Here is a 14,668-nt window from a genome sequence, read left to right on the forward strand (position 1 = left end):
TGGGGGGTTGTAACCCTCCACATTTTACTGTAAACAACTTTTTCCCTAAAAACAGGGAAAAAGTGAAGTTTTCAGTAAAATGTGGGGGGTTACAACCCCCCACACACCCCCACAACGCCCCTACAACGCGGTGCGATCTCTATTAAGTAAAGTGGGGGGGTTTCCCCCACGCCCCCCCCCGTCGTAGCCGTAAAAACTGTAATTTTCTGCGGCGCGCGCCTCTGCGCTGCGCTCAATTGTCTGCGCGCGCCTTTGTCCCGGCGCGCTTTTGACCTGACACCCCAAACTGTAGGTGCATGAGAGTAGCTCTCCCAGGTTTTTACAAAATTGAGCAGCACAGCAGTCTAGATGTACTGGTGGGGATGGCCAAAGCTAATGAGTTTCCTAAAAATTCAGACATTTATTTCTCCTCAGCACTGATGTAGCATGTTTGGCTTCAATTAAGAATCAGCATGTATACTGGTATACTGGGTCAGGGCAATGGTCCATCTAGCCTAGTATCCTGTTTCCAACGGTGGCTAATTCAGGTCACAAGTAACTGGCAGAAACCCAAATAATAGCAACATTCCATCCTAGCAATCCCCGGGCAAGGATTGGTTTCCCACATGTCTGTCTCAATAGCAGTCTATGGACTTTTCCTCCAGGACCATGTCCAAACCCTTTTTAAACCCAGCTATGCTAACAGCTGTTACCTTATCCTCTGGCAACGAGTTCCAGAGCTTAACCGTTCTGTGAATGAAAACATATTTTCTCCAATTTGTTTTAAAAGTATTTCCATGTAATTTCATTGAGTGCAACCTGGTCTACGCTGCTCAGGATTTTGTAGCCCTCAATCATATCCCCCCACCTCCAAGCTGTTTCTTTTCCAAGCTGAAGAGTCCTAACCTCTTTAGTCTTTCCTCATACGAGGAATTCCATCCCCTGTATTATTTTTGCCACTCTTCTTTGAACTTTTTCTAATTCCACTATATATGTTTTGAGATACAGTGACCAGAACTGAACACAGTACTCATGATGAGATTGCACTATGGAATCTGTCACACCCTCCTACCTTTCTAGGCGTTCTGGACTATACTATACTGAGCTAGCCTTCCTAGACCTAGGGTGGAAAATTGAAGATATTGTGGGGAGTGCTGTAGTCTGAGCTTACCTGGAGTATTGCATTCAATTTTGATCTCCTTATCTCAAGAAAGATATAGCAGCACTAGAAAAGTTTCAAAGAAGAGCGACCAAGATGATAAAGGGGATGGAACTCCTCTTGTATGAGGAAAGACCAAAAAGGTTAGGGCTCTTCAGCTTGGAAAAGAGAAGGCTGAGGGGAGATATGATTGAAGTCTACAAAATCCTGAGTGGAGTAGAATGGGTCATGTGGATCGGCCCTTTAGTAGGGCTGCAGGAGAGCTGGAGCTGGTTGAGCGGAGCTTCGGGTGATGATTGGCAGGGGAAGGAAGGAGCAAGATGGCAATCTTTTTCCTTCCCCTGCCTGGAGTCTGGTCGCGGTCCGGGGCTGTCTAGACTATAAAGGGAAGTTGGTGCCTGCGCTCCTTTGTGGAATAGGCTCTTACCAGGCACTCTGTTATAGTGCCTCTTAGTTATGGTATGACATAGCTCACATTTACTATTCCATACCTTAAGTGATGTAATCAGATGGACAGCCAATCCAAGTGCATTAATGTGGCTTTGACACTGACTTCATTGCAGCATTTCACTTAACTTGCATTCCTACCATTGGGGCTGAAAGCTGCATTACCTAGAAAGACACATGATATGATATTTTACATCTGAGGTCTGGAATAAAATAACACTTCGGTCACAGGATTGCTGTTGCCAGTTCTTAGTGGTCTAGCTTCTGGTGACTTCACAGAACCACTAAACACAAGAAGACATACCATAGTTATAAGACCTCACTTGGCTGGACAGTTCTCAAATGAAAGACATGCTAAATTACATGATGTCCAAAATGCAACTAATTCTATCCTTCCTGTGGATACTGCAAACTCAGTTTTGGGACTCAACAGTTAGATATTTCTAGAAGTTTATAATTTATTGTAATTCAAAGGTTAATAACCCTATCTACATATGCCAAAAGGCTTTGATGTCTACCATTCTTGCCCAAAGTGGTATATTTATAAAATTTTGCCTTCACTGCCTTATCAGGCCCAGCACACGTAAGTCTCACACACAGGAAGCCTGAGCATTGAACCAGACAAGAAAGGAAAATGGAGAGGCTTCAGTTTGAGGCTGACATACCTCAGTTTCATTTATTAAGGTCATTTTACGTTAACATTATCCCTTCATAAAAAAAACAACAAAGAAATCTGAATCTGCTAATTCAGGTCCATTCTTTATTGGCGTTCCTTGCAAGACATGCCACTGGCTGCCAGATAAGTCCCTTATTATTGAGATAATCATATGTAATGCTTTGTGGTTTTGCTGACTGGAAAGGAGGAGGAGCCTAACAGCGGTGGACTGAGAATCAGGCAAGCCAGAATTCAAATCTCACTGCCATTCTTTGTGGTCAGTTTTGCTGTCCTAAGTTTAGCCATTTAGCAGACTTACAGTTTAATGGACACGTTTGGGAACAGCTGATCTTTTTCAAATTCTGACTCTTGTATTTTATGAAATTTCCACAGTGAGAAATGCTGTGCCATACCTTATTAGGAAAAATGCCAATAGCCATTGCCAGCCTACAGAAATAAATTAAAGCAAAATATAGTACGAGAGGGTGCTGAAAAGTTCTCAGCCCAACCAACTTCCTAAATTCTGAGCGTTATTTTGCCATTGTAACTGAAAAGAGTTATCTTATTTTGTGAAGTGCTAATCTACAGAAATTAAAATTCTATGTGTTGACATTGTTTCAGATCATTGTTGATTGAACCATATTCACCTCAAAAGGCTATAAGAATTGCCAAACTGGGACAGACCAAAAGCCAATCAAGCTCAGCATCCTGTTTCCAACAGTAGCCAACCCAGGTCCCAAGTACCTAGCTAAATCCCAAGTAAAACAAATTTTATGCTGCTTTTCCTACCAATAAGCAGTGGATGTCTTCAAGCCATCTCAATAATGGCCTATGAACTTCCGTTTTAGGAAATTAGCCAAACCTTTTTTAAACCCTGCTAAGCTAAATGATTTCACCATGTTCTCCAGCAACAAATTCCAGAGTTTAATTATATGTTGTGTGAAGAAAGATCTCCAGTTTATTTTAAATCTACTACTTAGTAGCTTCATTGCATGCCCCCTAATCCCAGTATTTTTGAAAAGAATAAACAAGTGATAACGTCATTCTCTTCTTGGTTGGTCTGAGAACTTTTGAGTACCCTCTCGTACAGAGGCATATTTACTAAGCTGCAGGATTTATTGAACACCGATATGGAAGATGATATGGAATGTGCAGGGACTACACCTTACAGCTAACACTTTAGCTATTAATATGGCAGAAAACATGGAACAAGTAACACAACTTTAAGAAGTATGCCTGTATTGTGTTATTCAATTTTCTCTCTGTTACTAGCACAGAAAAATCTTGGGAACAACCCCAAGAATTGATCCCCTTGCAATTACCAAGTGTTTAATTTTGACAATTATTGTGCATTAACCACAAATCTTAGCACAGTTTAGTGAATGATACACATAAGATGATATCTTTCTATTAGTACAAGATGCTCCACTGAAGAGGTTCTCAATCCAGTACTCAGCATACACCTAGCTGGTCAGATTGTCAGGATATCTCCAATTAATATGCATAATATAGATTTGGATACAGTGGAGGTAGTACATGCAGAATTCTTTCATGCATATCCATTTTGAGGAGTCCTGAAAATCTAACTGGCTGGGTTGAGAACCTCTGCTCCAGACTGAGTCTGGTTAAGACTAAGCAAAAACTTAAACTGTCTTTTCCTTCTCTTAAAGGCATTGGGGCTCATAATCAAAACAAAAAATGTCTAAAAAGTGGCCTAAATTGGTATTTGGACGATCAAAAAGCCAGATTGTCCAAGTACCAATAATCAAAGCTGGTTTTAGATGTAGTCCTTTCCCCTGCCTCTAAACGCCTAGAGGGAAAAGAGGCATTTTTAGAGGAAGGGAAAGGATGGGAGGTGGGCCGATCTAGACTTAGTTGTACAGCAGGTATAACCAAAAGGTTTAACAGATTGCCTAGTCAGCACTTAAACGTTTTAACTTAGACCAAGTCAAAAAAGATATAGGTGCCGAAAAGGGGCCGCTCAGCTGATCGCGGCTGCCGCGATCAGCTCAGCGGCCCAGGCAACCTGCCCACCCCCCACTACAACGATTGTGGCAGGAAAGATGGCTCATCTCCTCTGCCGTGATCCTCCCCCCCAAACTGGTGCGGTTGGTGGCAGTTCAGGGGATCGCTTTTGTGGCAGGAGAGATAGCCAATCTCTCCTTCCGAGATGCAACCCCCCCCCCACTAAAATACAGGCAGGAGGGAGCCCAACCCCTCCTGCCCACAATGAACCGCCCCCCCGAACCCCTGATCAGCCCCACCGAACCCCGCGACACCCCCCCCCACCCGTAGACCCAGAATGGTGTTAGTTTTTAAATGGGGAATACTCCTTGAAACAGCTCAGAATGCAAAACGCTGAATTCATGTTGGAGCCCCATTCAGTATATCTATATAAGAATCAGATTAGTTTTCTCTTAAATTAATTATTTATTTAAATCATTGGGAAAGTAATTTAAAAATTAAAAAATATTGAAAGGCCGATGAGGAGGCTGGCTGCTGGTAAGCTCAAGTTTATATGAATTATAAGAACATAAGAAGTTGCCCCCGCTGAGTCAGACCAGACCAGACTTGAGTTCAGCCGCTGAGGCCATAAATGAAAATGAATTGTATTGAATGAAGACTAGAAGAATAGTAGTTAAAAGGATATGAGACTGTTGAATTTCTATATGAAATTTCTGTGAAACAATGAAATAACATTATGAATAATTAAGGACAATAGAGTGTGATATTAATTGAAGTTTAACTTATGCAGATTATCCTCACTCAATGAATTAATAATACTCAAGCCAAATTAGGTAGTGAGGTAATTAAATTGGCATGATTAGTATTTCTTGCTCCTGCGTTTAACCTTCCTAATCTCGTCAGCAGTTTTAGCACTACCCCCTTCTCATTGACATTGGCCCTCTTTTATTAAGGTGCGATAACCAATTAGCAAAATTAGCAAATTAGTGTGCGCTAAACGTTAATACGTGCATGTTAGTCTATGGATGCATTAGCGATTAGCACGCGCTAATCAGTTAGCGTATCTTAGTGAAAGAGGGGGATTGGTTATTAAGACTACTGTACCTGTTCTGAGCTCTTTGAGGACAATGGGATAGAACATGAATTGAACACATAAAAATTAATTAAATGAATACTACAGAGGCTTGAATTCTTTATAGTTCACATGAATTATAAAAAGGTAGACATGGCAAATGTGGGGTGGGGAGGGTGGATAGGGACAACCAACAACTTAGTTTACAGATGTGAAGAGGTAATAATGGAATGCTAGCCAACAAAATATGTTGGGTTGCTCAAAAAGACATAAGTAGAGAATGACGGAATTCATCACCATTCCCGTCCCCCCGAGAAACCATCCCGTGTCATTCTTTAGTGTCTATCTCAACCTCAGTCCTTTCACAGCAGCATTCTTCAATGCAAGGCTTGAGGGTCAGTGGCCCATTCATACTACGATTCATATTTGAGCCAAGTATAAGATAATGAAGCCATTGTGACATCACTGATGAGGCTGGCTCTTAGGCATTGGTGGAATGAGGCATTATGACATTACAATATCTGCTCTGGATACGAGAGTCTGTCATTCTTTAGTGTCTATCTCAACCTCAGTCCTTCCACACCAGCATTCTTCAATGCAAGGCTTGAGGGTCAGTGCCTGTGCCCATTCATACTCTGAATCGTCCCTCTCTCCTTAAAGAATGACATGGGGATGGTTTCCCACGGGGACGGGAACGGCGATTAATTCTTTCACCTTGTCATTGGAGAATTGACTGTCTAATGATTTAGATGTAGTCTTCTGTAAAGGCGGTCTTATCTGCCAAAGGGCTCATTTCATTACACCAGCTAGTCAGTCTGGCATATGCTAATGCAATTAGCAAGTGTAAATAGTAAATGACCCTCTAGCAGTTATCCCCTGCTTCGACTAATTTTTAGGATGGTGCAGAAATGCTTTAGATATCTATTCTTTATGCAACATTAGCATTTATAATTAATGTATTGATTTCCTCTTCCATTGTAGCTATTAACGAATCAGATGCCCACGATTGTTCATCTAAGCTACCAAAGGATATAAACACTTTGCAACAATTATTGCATTAACAGACCAAAGAATGAAAATTTCCATGGGCCTAAAGCATAGACTGCCTCATGAAGAAAACAAAAGTTACAACTGGATTCCAAGCATCGGTGACCAAAACTAGCTTGTTTTTAACCAACAGGTCTTCTGTTTGCTTATTTGGTGCTCAATGTTTCAATATTGTAGTAGTTGAAAAGAAAACACAATTAGCTCTCTGAAAAGAACTTTTTTTGTGGCATTACAGCCGAGTGCAGATAAGATTGGAATTTGATCTTGAAGTTACCCATGAATGAGCTGAAATTTTGTTGATGGTCTAGTGAGGAGGCATAAGATGTGGTGATATTGGTCTTTCCAGCTGGCTCTTCACATGCCAGAGCAAACATGGATTAAAGTGGCAGTTATGTGGTAAAGATTTTTTGCTTCAGTTTATTAAAAGATTTTGCCCATTTTATGCTTTTAGGAAAAAAATTCTTTATTGAAGCAAGCCTTGGCTACTGAAATGAAATATATTGATTTCTTAAGTCTACTATGCACTTAGATAGATTGATTAAACCCTGGAAATGACATAAATGTTTACAACGGAACAGGTTTACAATTCACATTGAGATGCTTTTTAGCATACATAGTTTACCTGGCTATGTCTATTGTTCTTGTAGAAATAATGAAGTTGTCTCACCCAGTCCAGTGCCTGGTGGTAGATTTGAAGTCTGCCTCTGTTGATGAATTTAGAAATGGGGCAGGATGGCAAAAATAAAGCTAGCAGGCACAGGCTGCACAAGACTAGTGGTAACAATTCTGAAACTGCAAAAAACAGAAGCGTGACTGTGCTATGAATTTGGGCAAGTCTTAAAATAGGTCTTTCTACAGGCAAATACGGTCAGTTCAGTCCTTTGTAGGAATCTCGGAGTAATCTGTAGCTTTATAGACCAGTTCCTGTCTAAAATTTGAAGGATTCAGCCTCCCCTATATCAGTAATCATATATATTCAATGCTACACTCACACATGTCATACATTCAATGCATCCTGGGAGTCTGTGGCCTTAAAAATGCAGATGGTTATAACTCAGGAATCTCAAAGTCCCTTGTTGAGGGCCGCAATCCATTCGGGTTTTCAGGATTTCCCCAATGAATATGCATTGAAAGCAGTGCATGCACATAGATCTCATGCATATTCATTGGGGAAATCCTGAAAACCCGACTGGATTGCGGCCCTCAAGGAGGGACTTTGAGACCCCTGTTATAACTGTTCCAGTTTTACTGCTCTTTGCATTTACCCCGTTTATACTAAGGTGCACTAAGCGTTTTAGCATGCGTTTAGCGTGTGCTAAATCTATATGCATCCATAAACAAACATGCACATGTTAGCGTGTGGTTAGCGCGTGCTATTTAGTTAGCACGTGCTATTTAGTGTGCGCTAAAAAGCATAGCACACCTTAGTAAAAGGAGCCCTTAATCTTTCCTCATAACAAATGTTAGAAAATTATCAAAATACCTGATATGCATGAAAAAAAAAATGAGAATCTGTATTTGTATCAGAAGATTTCTCTTTGCAGAGTACGGTACTAATTTCTGTGGATTGCAGGCATAGATTAATGTGAAATTTCAAACATAGAATTATAAGAAAAGCCATGCAGGATGAGACCAAGTTCCATCAAGCCAACGTTCAGTTCTGGATTTAGACTTGGTGAGGCCCTAAGCTATATAAAACTTGGAGACTCATTGTTAATAAGTTATACCAGATTGTATACCCTAGAAACAATATGTAAATGGAATTTTAAAATTTATTTTAACATACATTGATATATTATACATATATATATATAGGTTCATAGTCTTAAGTGTGCGAGACAGATGCGCGCTGACAAACGAGCGCTGACAATTCAGCGCAAGACTTCAGCGTGCCGCAGAAAAACCTTCTTTTAAAGGGCTCCGACAGGGGTGTTGGTGGGGAACCCCCCCACACTTTACTTAATAGTGATCACGCTGGCGTTGGGGGGAGGTTGGGGGGGTTGTAACCCTACATTATACTGGAAACTTAACTTTTTCTCTATTTTTTAGGGAAAAAGTAAAGTTTTCAGTATAATGTGGGGGGGGGGGGGGTTTATATCCCTCACACACCCCTACATGGCAGCGCGATCCCTATTAAGTAGAGTGAGGGGTTTCCCCCACACCCCTCCGTCAGATCCCTTTAAAAGAAGGTTTTTCTGCGGCTTTTGTGAGCTTATTTAACTTATAGGTAAATCCGGCATAGCCACCATTTTGTCTCCAGCAGTGGCCATTCTGGGTCACAAGTATCCTGCAGATTCAAAAAGTTGATCTGTTTCTCACAGTTCATTTCCAGAAATGAGCAAATCTACCTAATCATTTTTTATGAACTTTCTCTCCAGGAACTTGTCCACTCTTCTTTTGAATCCTGCAATGTTGGTTGCCTTGGTATGTGTCATAATGTTCAGTGCCGGTACACTAGAGCCTTCTTTTACAAAGGTGAGCTAAGCGTTTTAGTGCAAGCTAAATCAATGCATGCGCTACCGCAAATGCGTCCATGGAATAACATGCAACACATAGCGTTTAGCGTGTGTTTAGTGTGCAATAATATTTATTGCACACTAAAAAGCTAGTGCTATCTATTGTAAAAGAGGGGGTAGGCCAGGGTTTTCCTGGCCTAATTTACTAGCACCTAAGGCGATCCATGCCCAAACTCCGCCCATAACCACACCCACTTTTCAGATGGGCACCACTAGACACCTTGCTGTAGGTTTCTTCTACCTCACAATTATTATTTTGTAATTGTTTTTAATGCACTGTTCAATTAACAGTGCCAATTGAAACCAATTCAAAACTTAAGTTAGGCAACTACATCGGTGGGCACCGTTCATAGACTCTGGCCCCTTTGAATCTATATACCTTTTTGGATCATGCTAGGTACATGTGACCTGAATTGGTCAGAACTGAAAACAGGATACTGGGCTTGATGGACCTTTGGTGTGACCCAGCATGGCAATTTTTATGTTTATTTGTTCTTAAGCTAGATACAAAACAGGGTTTGTCCCATACTGGGAGAACCTCTAAGTCAGGGGTGTCCAATGTTGGTCCTTGAGGGCCGCAATCCAGTCGGGTTTTCAGATTTCCCCAATAAATATGCATGAGATCTCTATATATGCTAACAGATCTCATGCATATTCATTGGGGAAATCCTAAAAACCCGACTGGATTGCGGCCCTCAAGGACCGACATTGGACAACCCTGCTCTAAGTGCATCTCAGTATACCCTAATAAATTATGAGAGGAGGTAAAAATTTACATTTTCCTCAGTAGCTCATGGTGAATTACATTCAGGTACAGTAGGTATTTTCCTGTTCCCAGAGGATCACAATCTAAGTTTGTACTTGAGGCAATGAAGGGTTAAGTGTCGTGCCCAAGATCACAAGGAGCTCCAGAGGAATTTGAACCTGGCTCCAGTGGTTCCATGATATACTTTGCATCCAAAATTTCTTGGCTGCAATCAAATATTTCCATTATTCTTTCCGTGGTCTTCTCTAAAAAGGTTATTTAAGTTCACAATAAAAACCTAAACTAACTTTAAAATTCCCCAAAGAATGTGGCAATACTTCTGATCTGCAAATGTATTTTCTTGGAATAACTTTATGTGTAGTAATAGCTAGTTCTGATACTCACTTTCCTAGTAATATTTCAACACAAATTGGCTTCAGCATGGAAAACAATTTTATGAACAGGCACAGGAAAACCTTTCCATGCTGGGAATAAGCTGTTTCACTCAGTTTCATGGCATTTCATTTGTTACAGACACCACAAACCCCCCCTCCCAGACCCAGAGGAAAAACACCAGGCCCACCTTGTTTTTTCTAAAAGGAGCATGGGCAAGAGTGAGTGGAAATCACTCCTGCCCCTATGCATTGCTAGACCACCAAAGAAACAAGGTAGGCCTAGGGTCCTTCCTCTGGGTCCTGGAAGGGGGATGGTGGTATCTGTTTGGGGAGGGAAGGGGAAAGCTGCCTAATTCTGTTGAGGATGGGACGCTGATGGCGGGGGAATGTCTCCCGATTCAAGGGGTGCTGGTCTGAAAATACACAAACACAGCGGCACAAATGGGGAATATCGGTTGCAATTGATGCAACCACAGATACATGAATTTGCACATTGCAAACACGTGGATAATGAGAATGGATTGTATCCGAAAACTGTCTAGACTCAGCTTTATCAGATAGGTCAGTGTCTCTCAAACTGTGTGCCCTGGAGAGATTTCAGGTGTGCCACGAGAGATTCCAGAATTTTACTTCCCCTCCCCCTTTTACAAAAGCGCTGAAGAGGTTTTTAGCGTTGGCTGGCATGCTGATCTGATGGCCATAGAGTTCCTATGAGCGACAGAGCAGTGTAGAGCAATCAACGCATCGGCTAGTGCTAAAATCCTCTTCCACGCTTTTATAAAAGAAGGGGGTGGGGGTATTTTTTAAAAATTCCCTTTTTAAGTATACACTAGAATAAATAGCATCGTATATGCAAGAGTCTATCAATGTTATGAGCATCTGTGTGTGTAAGGATACAACCACCTAGACAAGCATCATTCTTTGACGTGATTGGTCCTTGAACTCTAACGGCACATAAGTTTAGTTTTAGTTTTTATGCAGTAGTTATCCTAACTTGAGCAGCAAAGCAATCAAGGCCGTTATTGTTTGGATTTTATTATCATTGTAAATTTGGATTTTCAGCTCTGACAAATTAAATTGAAGAGAAGAGAACGACGGCAGATGGTGGATGATGCTTGTCGAATGTCGAACCACATTTTTGAGTTAATTTGCACTCAAAAACAAGCACATCCACCACATTCTATTCTATCCACTTTAGTTTTGTAATTTTATAATTTCAACTATAATGTGCTGCGAAAAACATTTGCTCCGTTTAGTGTTCCACAGCTAAAAAAAAGTTTGAGAGACACTGGGATAGGCATTATATTAATTCCCTGATTAGATTAAATATACAGTAGGAACTTATTCTATTGCAGACTCATGGGTGTGCAGGTTCCATTCTAGAATATTAGCATAATCCAGTATCGATGTGGTTAACATTTAGGCAGCCGCACCAGCCATAAAGCTGACACGAGTGCGGGTGACTAAGGGGCTCATTTTCAAAGCACTTAGACACACAAAGTACCATAAGTGTCTATGGTACTTTAGGCGACTAAGTGCTTTGGAAAAAGAGCCTCTAAATGTGTTAGGGAGTCACATTATTTACAGTATTCTGTAAGTTTAGACGTGTAAGGTAGAGCACTCCCCCACCAATGCTCCACCCATTTTCCATTCTTTGTACGTCTTCTTACAAATATGAGCTAAGTAGGTTAAGCGGGTTTGTGAAGAACAGCATTTAGGTCCCCTTCTAGCACTTACATGGGTTAAATGCACGTTGACATGCTTGTATGCCAGACATTTATGTGTGGAATGGGTGTGTAAAGCATGATGTTAGACTACAGAATCTCCCTTCTGGTGTCAAAGTTATGACCATGTTCTATTATAAAACTTTTAACATGGATATATATATATATACTAGCTCATTAAAGCCCGTTACATTAACGGTGCTAGAGACGCTTCCTCCTTTCCCCCATTCCCCTTGCACGGTCTCCCTCGTGATCAGGACGGGGTGAGGGGCTGGCCGTCCGGGCTGCCGGAGAGGGAGCTAGGCGGCTGGAGGAGTAGCAGCAGTCGCTGGCCGATCACAGCCTCCGTCCTACCTGGATTTCCTTTTATCTGCATCGGGAAGGTGGAGAGCGGCCTGCGAGGTTCGCTACAGCGGCTGGCGAACCTCAGCAGGCCGCTTTGAAGAGCAGCGGCAGCGGGAGGGAGGAGTCTCTGGAACACGCGCCTCCAGCTAGCGCAGGCGCCGTGAGGTGTGACACAGAAGCACACCTCACGCCACCAGGAATCACGATTTTTGAAAAGCGCATGCGCGCTTAGCCTTATTATGGATATATATGTATATATATGTATATATATATATAATTCTTACTGGTGCTAGTTCCTTTTTAACGCAAAGCAAAATTAGGTCTTAAATAGTGGGCAACATAGAAACATAGAAATAGACGGCAGATAAGGGCCATGGCCCATCTAGTCTGCCCATCCTAATGACCCTCCCCTACCTTTGCTTAGTGAATAGAACCCAAGTGTCGATCCCATTTGGCCTTAAAATCAGGCACACTGCAGTGGAAGATTATTCCAACGATCAACCACCCTTTCAGTGAAAAAGAATTTCCTGGTGTCACCTCGTAGTTTCCCGCCTCTGATTTTCCACGGATGTCCTCTTGTTGCCGTGGGTCCCTTGAAAAAGAAGATATCTTCTTCCGCTTCGATGCGGCCCGTGAGATACTTGAACGTCTCGATCATGTCCCCCCTCTCTCTATGCTCCTCAAGCAAGTATAGCTGCAGTTTGTCTAACCGTTCTTCGTACGGGAGATCTTTGTGTCCCGAGACCATCGGGTGGCCATTCTCTGAACCGACTCCAATCTCAGCACATCTTTGCGATAATGTGGCCTCCAGAATTGCACACAGTATTCCAGGTGGGGCCTCACCATGGATCTATACAATGGCATAATGACTTCCGGCTTACGAAACCCCTGCGTATGCAACCTAGGATCTATCTTGCCTTGGATGAGGCCTGCTCTACCTGACTGGCAGCCTTCATGTCCTCACTGACGATCACCCCCAAGTCTCGTTCTGCTACCGTTCTTGTTAGGATCTCACCATTAAGGCTGCTATGAGGATATTAAACACCCAATGAAACCTTTGGTGATACATCTCCACCCCACCTCCTCCCACCCTTTAATTTCAGGCTTTTCCAAAATTTGCCTCCTTTCATGTGGGTAAAATTAATGCTAGTGGTTGTAACTGGATTTGGATTTTAGATTCAATTACTTTCCTTTTGAAAATCTGTCAGGGTGAGTTACAGTCGGGTGCATTGATTTCAGCTACTCTTTGCTTCCTCACACCCTTCTTCTCGAAGGCTCTACTCTGACCGCTGACCGCCTAGTTTTTTTTTCTAATACTTAAGATGGCTCTGTGTAAAACAGTGCTTTGGTGAAGATGTGTATTTTAGGTTGAGATTCTATATGTACTATAACTTTCAGGTAGATATAAATTATTTGGGCTATTTAAAGCTATATCCTATTTTTAAAACATCTATGCTTCAGTGTTCAGTTTCTTTTCTCGTTGAATTTTATGTAAACCACCTTGTTTGCCTTACCTGAAAAGTGGTTTATTAAAGCCTGAGTAAACAAACATTTTCTTGCCTCCAGCTCCTAGAATATCTGGAACTGGGAGTTATAAAATTAGGACTGGTTTGATGTGTCCTTGGATGGACTGGAGTTAATTTTGATGTAAGCAATTTATCTACTCTGGGAAAGTACACACAGCACTGTACTTCATTAGGGTTATCAAAGTTGCATTCTTCATTGTAAAAGAAAACCTTTACGGATATTTTAATATCAGAAGTTTTTTTTCGATAAATATGATGCGACCATTACAATAGCTAAACAGCTTTTTGTTTTTGCAAAATTATAAAAGAATCATACGCATCTTTTAGTTTTTCTTGCTAAATTTCTAAAATTATGAACCTGGAGATTGTTGAGGTTTTTTTTTGTTCTTATGAGATTATAAAGATACATTCAATTCTATTAACTGCATGAAATAATAGAGGTATACTTTATGAAGATAAGTGGAACGTTTTTTTTGTCATGCTATATGTTAAGTACAGAGGAATTTCTGATAAACTGTAACTGCACTGGAATTCCTATATCCCAACAGAATCCTGTCAATGTTGTCCTCCCCTCCCCCCCCCCCGCTTCTTCTTTAAGATGTGTTAGCGAATGTTTGCAGATTTTGCCATCTGACCAGGCCCAGATTTAGGCATAGACAATGGCCTAGGGCACCAAAATCTGGAAGAAACCAAATACGCCGGGCAAAGTCCTGTTTAATTTAGGCCATGTGTTCTCCTTCAAGAATTGCCACTCTCCAACCCTTAGGATCTCTGACTCAACCCCCCCTTGGGATTTACTATCTAGTTTTGCCTATGGGTGCCAGAATCTCAGCCCTACTTCTATTGATAAACTTTTTTGGGGTATTTAGTGGCATATTAATACTTCTGTAGAGTTTAGACTGGGTTTTGAAGACAAGCTGGTTTACAGTAAGCCTCTTAATAGGTGTTTCCCCATTTTACATTACATTACATTACATTTGTGATTTCTATTCCGCCTGTGCCTTGCGGTTCTAAGCGGATTACAGTTAAAAGAGATTCAGGACATTACCGAATGACATTACAACTATTAAGTAAATTACATGTTGTGGTATAG

General features: G+C 41.4%; 1 protein-coding gene across 1 annotated transcript in view; it reads left to right on the plus strand.

Annotated features, from left to right (window-relative positions):
- LOC117352546 (protein-lysine 6-oxidase) overlaps window positions 1-7,109 on the plus strand; it is a 71,944-nt gene extending 64,835 nt beyond the window's left edge. Inside the window, exon 7 of the mRNA XM_033929024.1 lies at window positions 6,259-7,109. Coding sequence (XP_033784915.1) covers window positions 6,259-6,265 — 7 coding nt within the window. The 3' untranslated portion in view covers window positions 6,266-7,109. The remainder of the gene's footprint in view (window positions 1-6,258) is intronic.
- Window positions 7,110-14,668: the final 7,559 nt, after the last annotated feature.

Source organism: Geotrypetes seraphini, chromosome 1 (assembly GCF_902459505.1).
Source record: "Geotrypetes seraphini chromosome 1, aGeoSer1.1, whole genome shotgun sequence".
NCBI classification, from domain to species: Eukaryota; Metazoa; Chordata; class Amphibia; order Gymnophiona; family Dermophiidae; genus Geotrypetes; species Geotrypetes seraphini.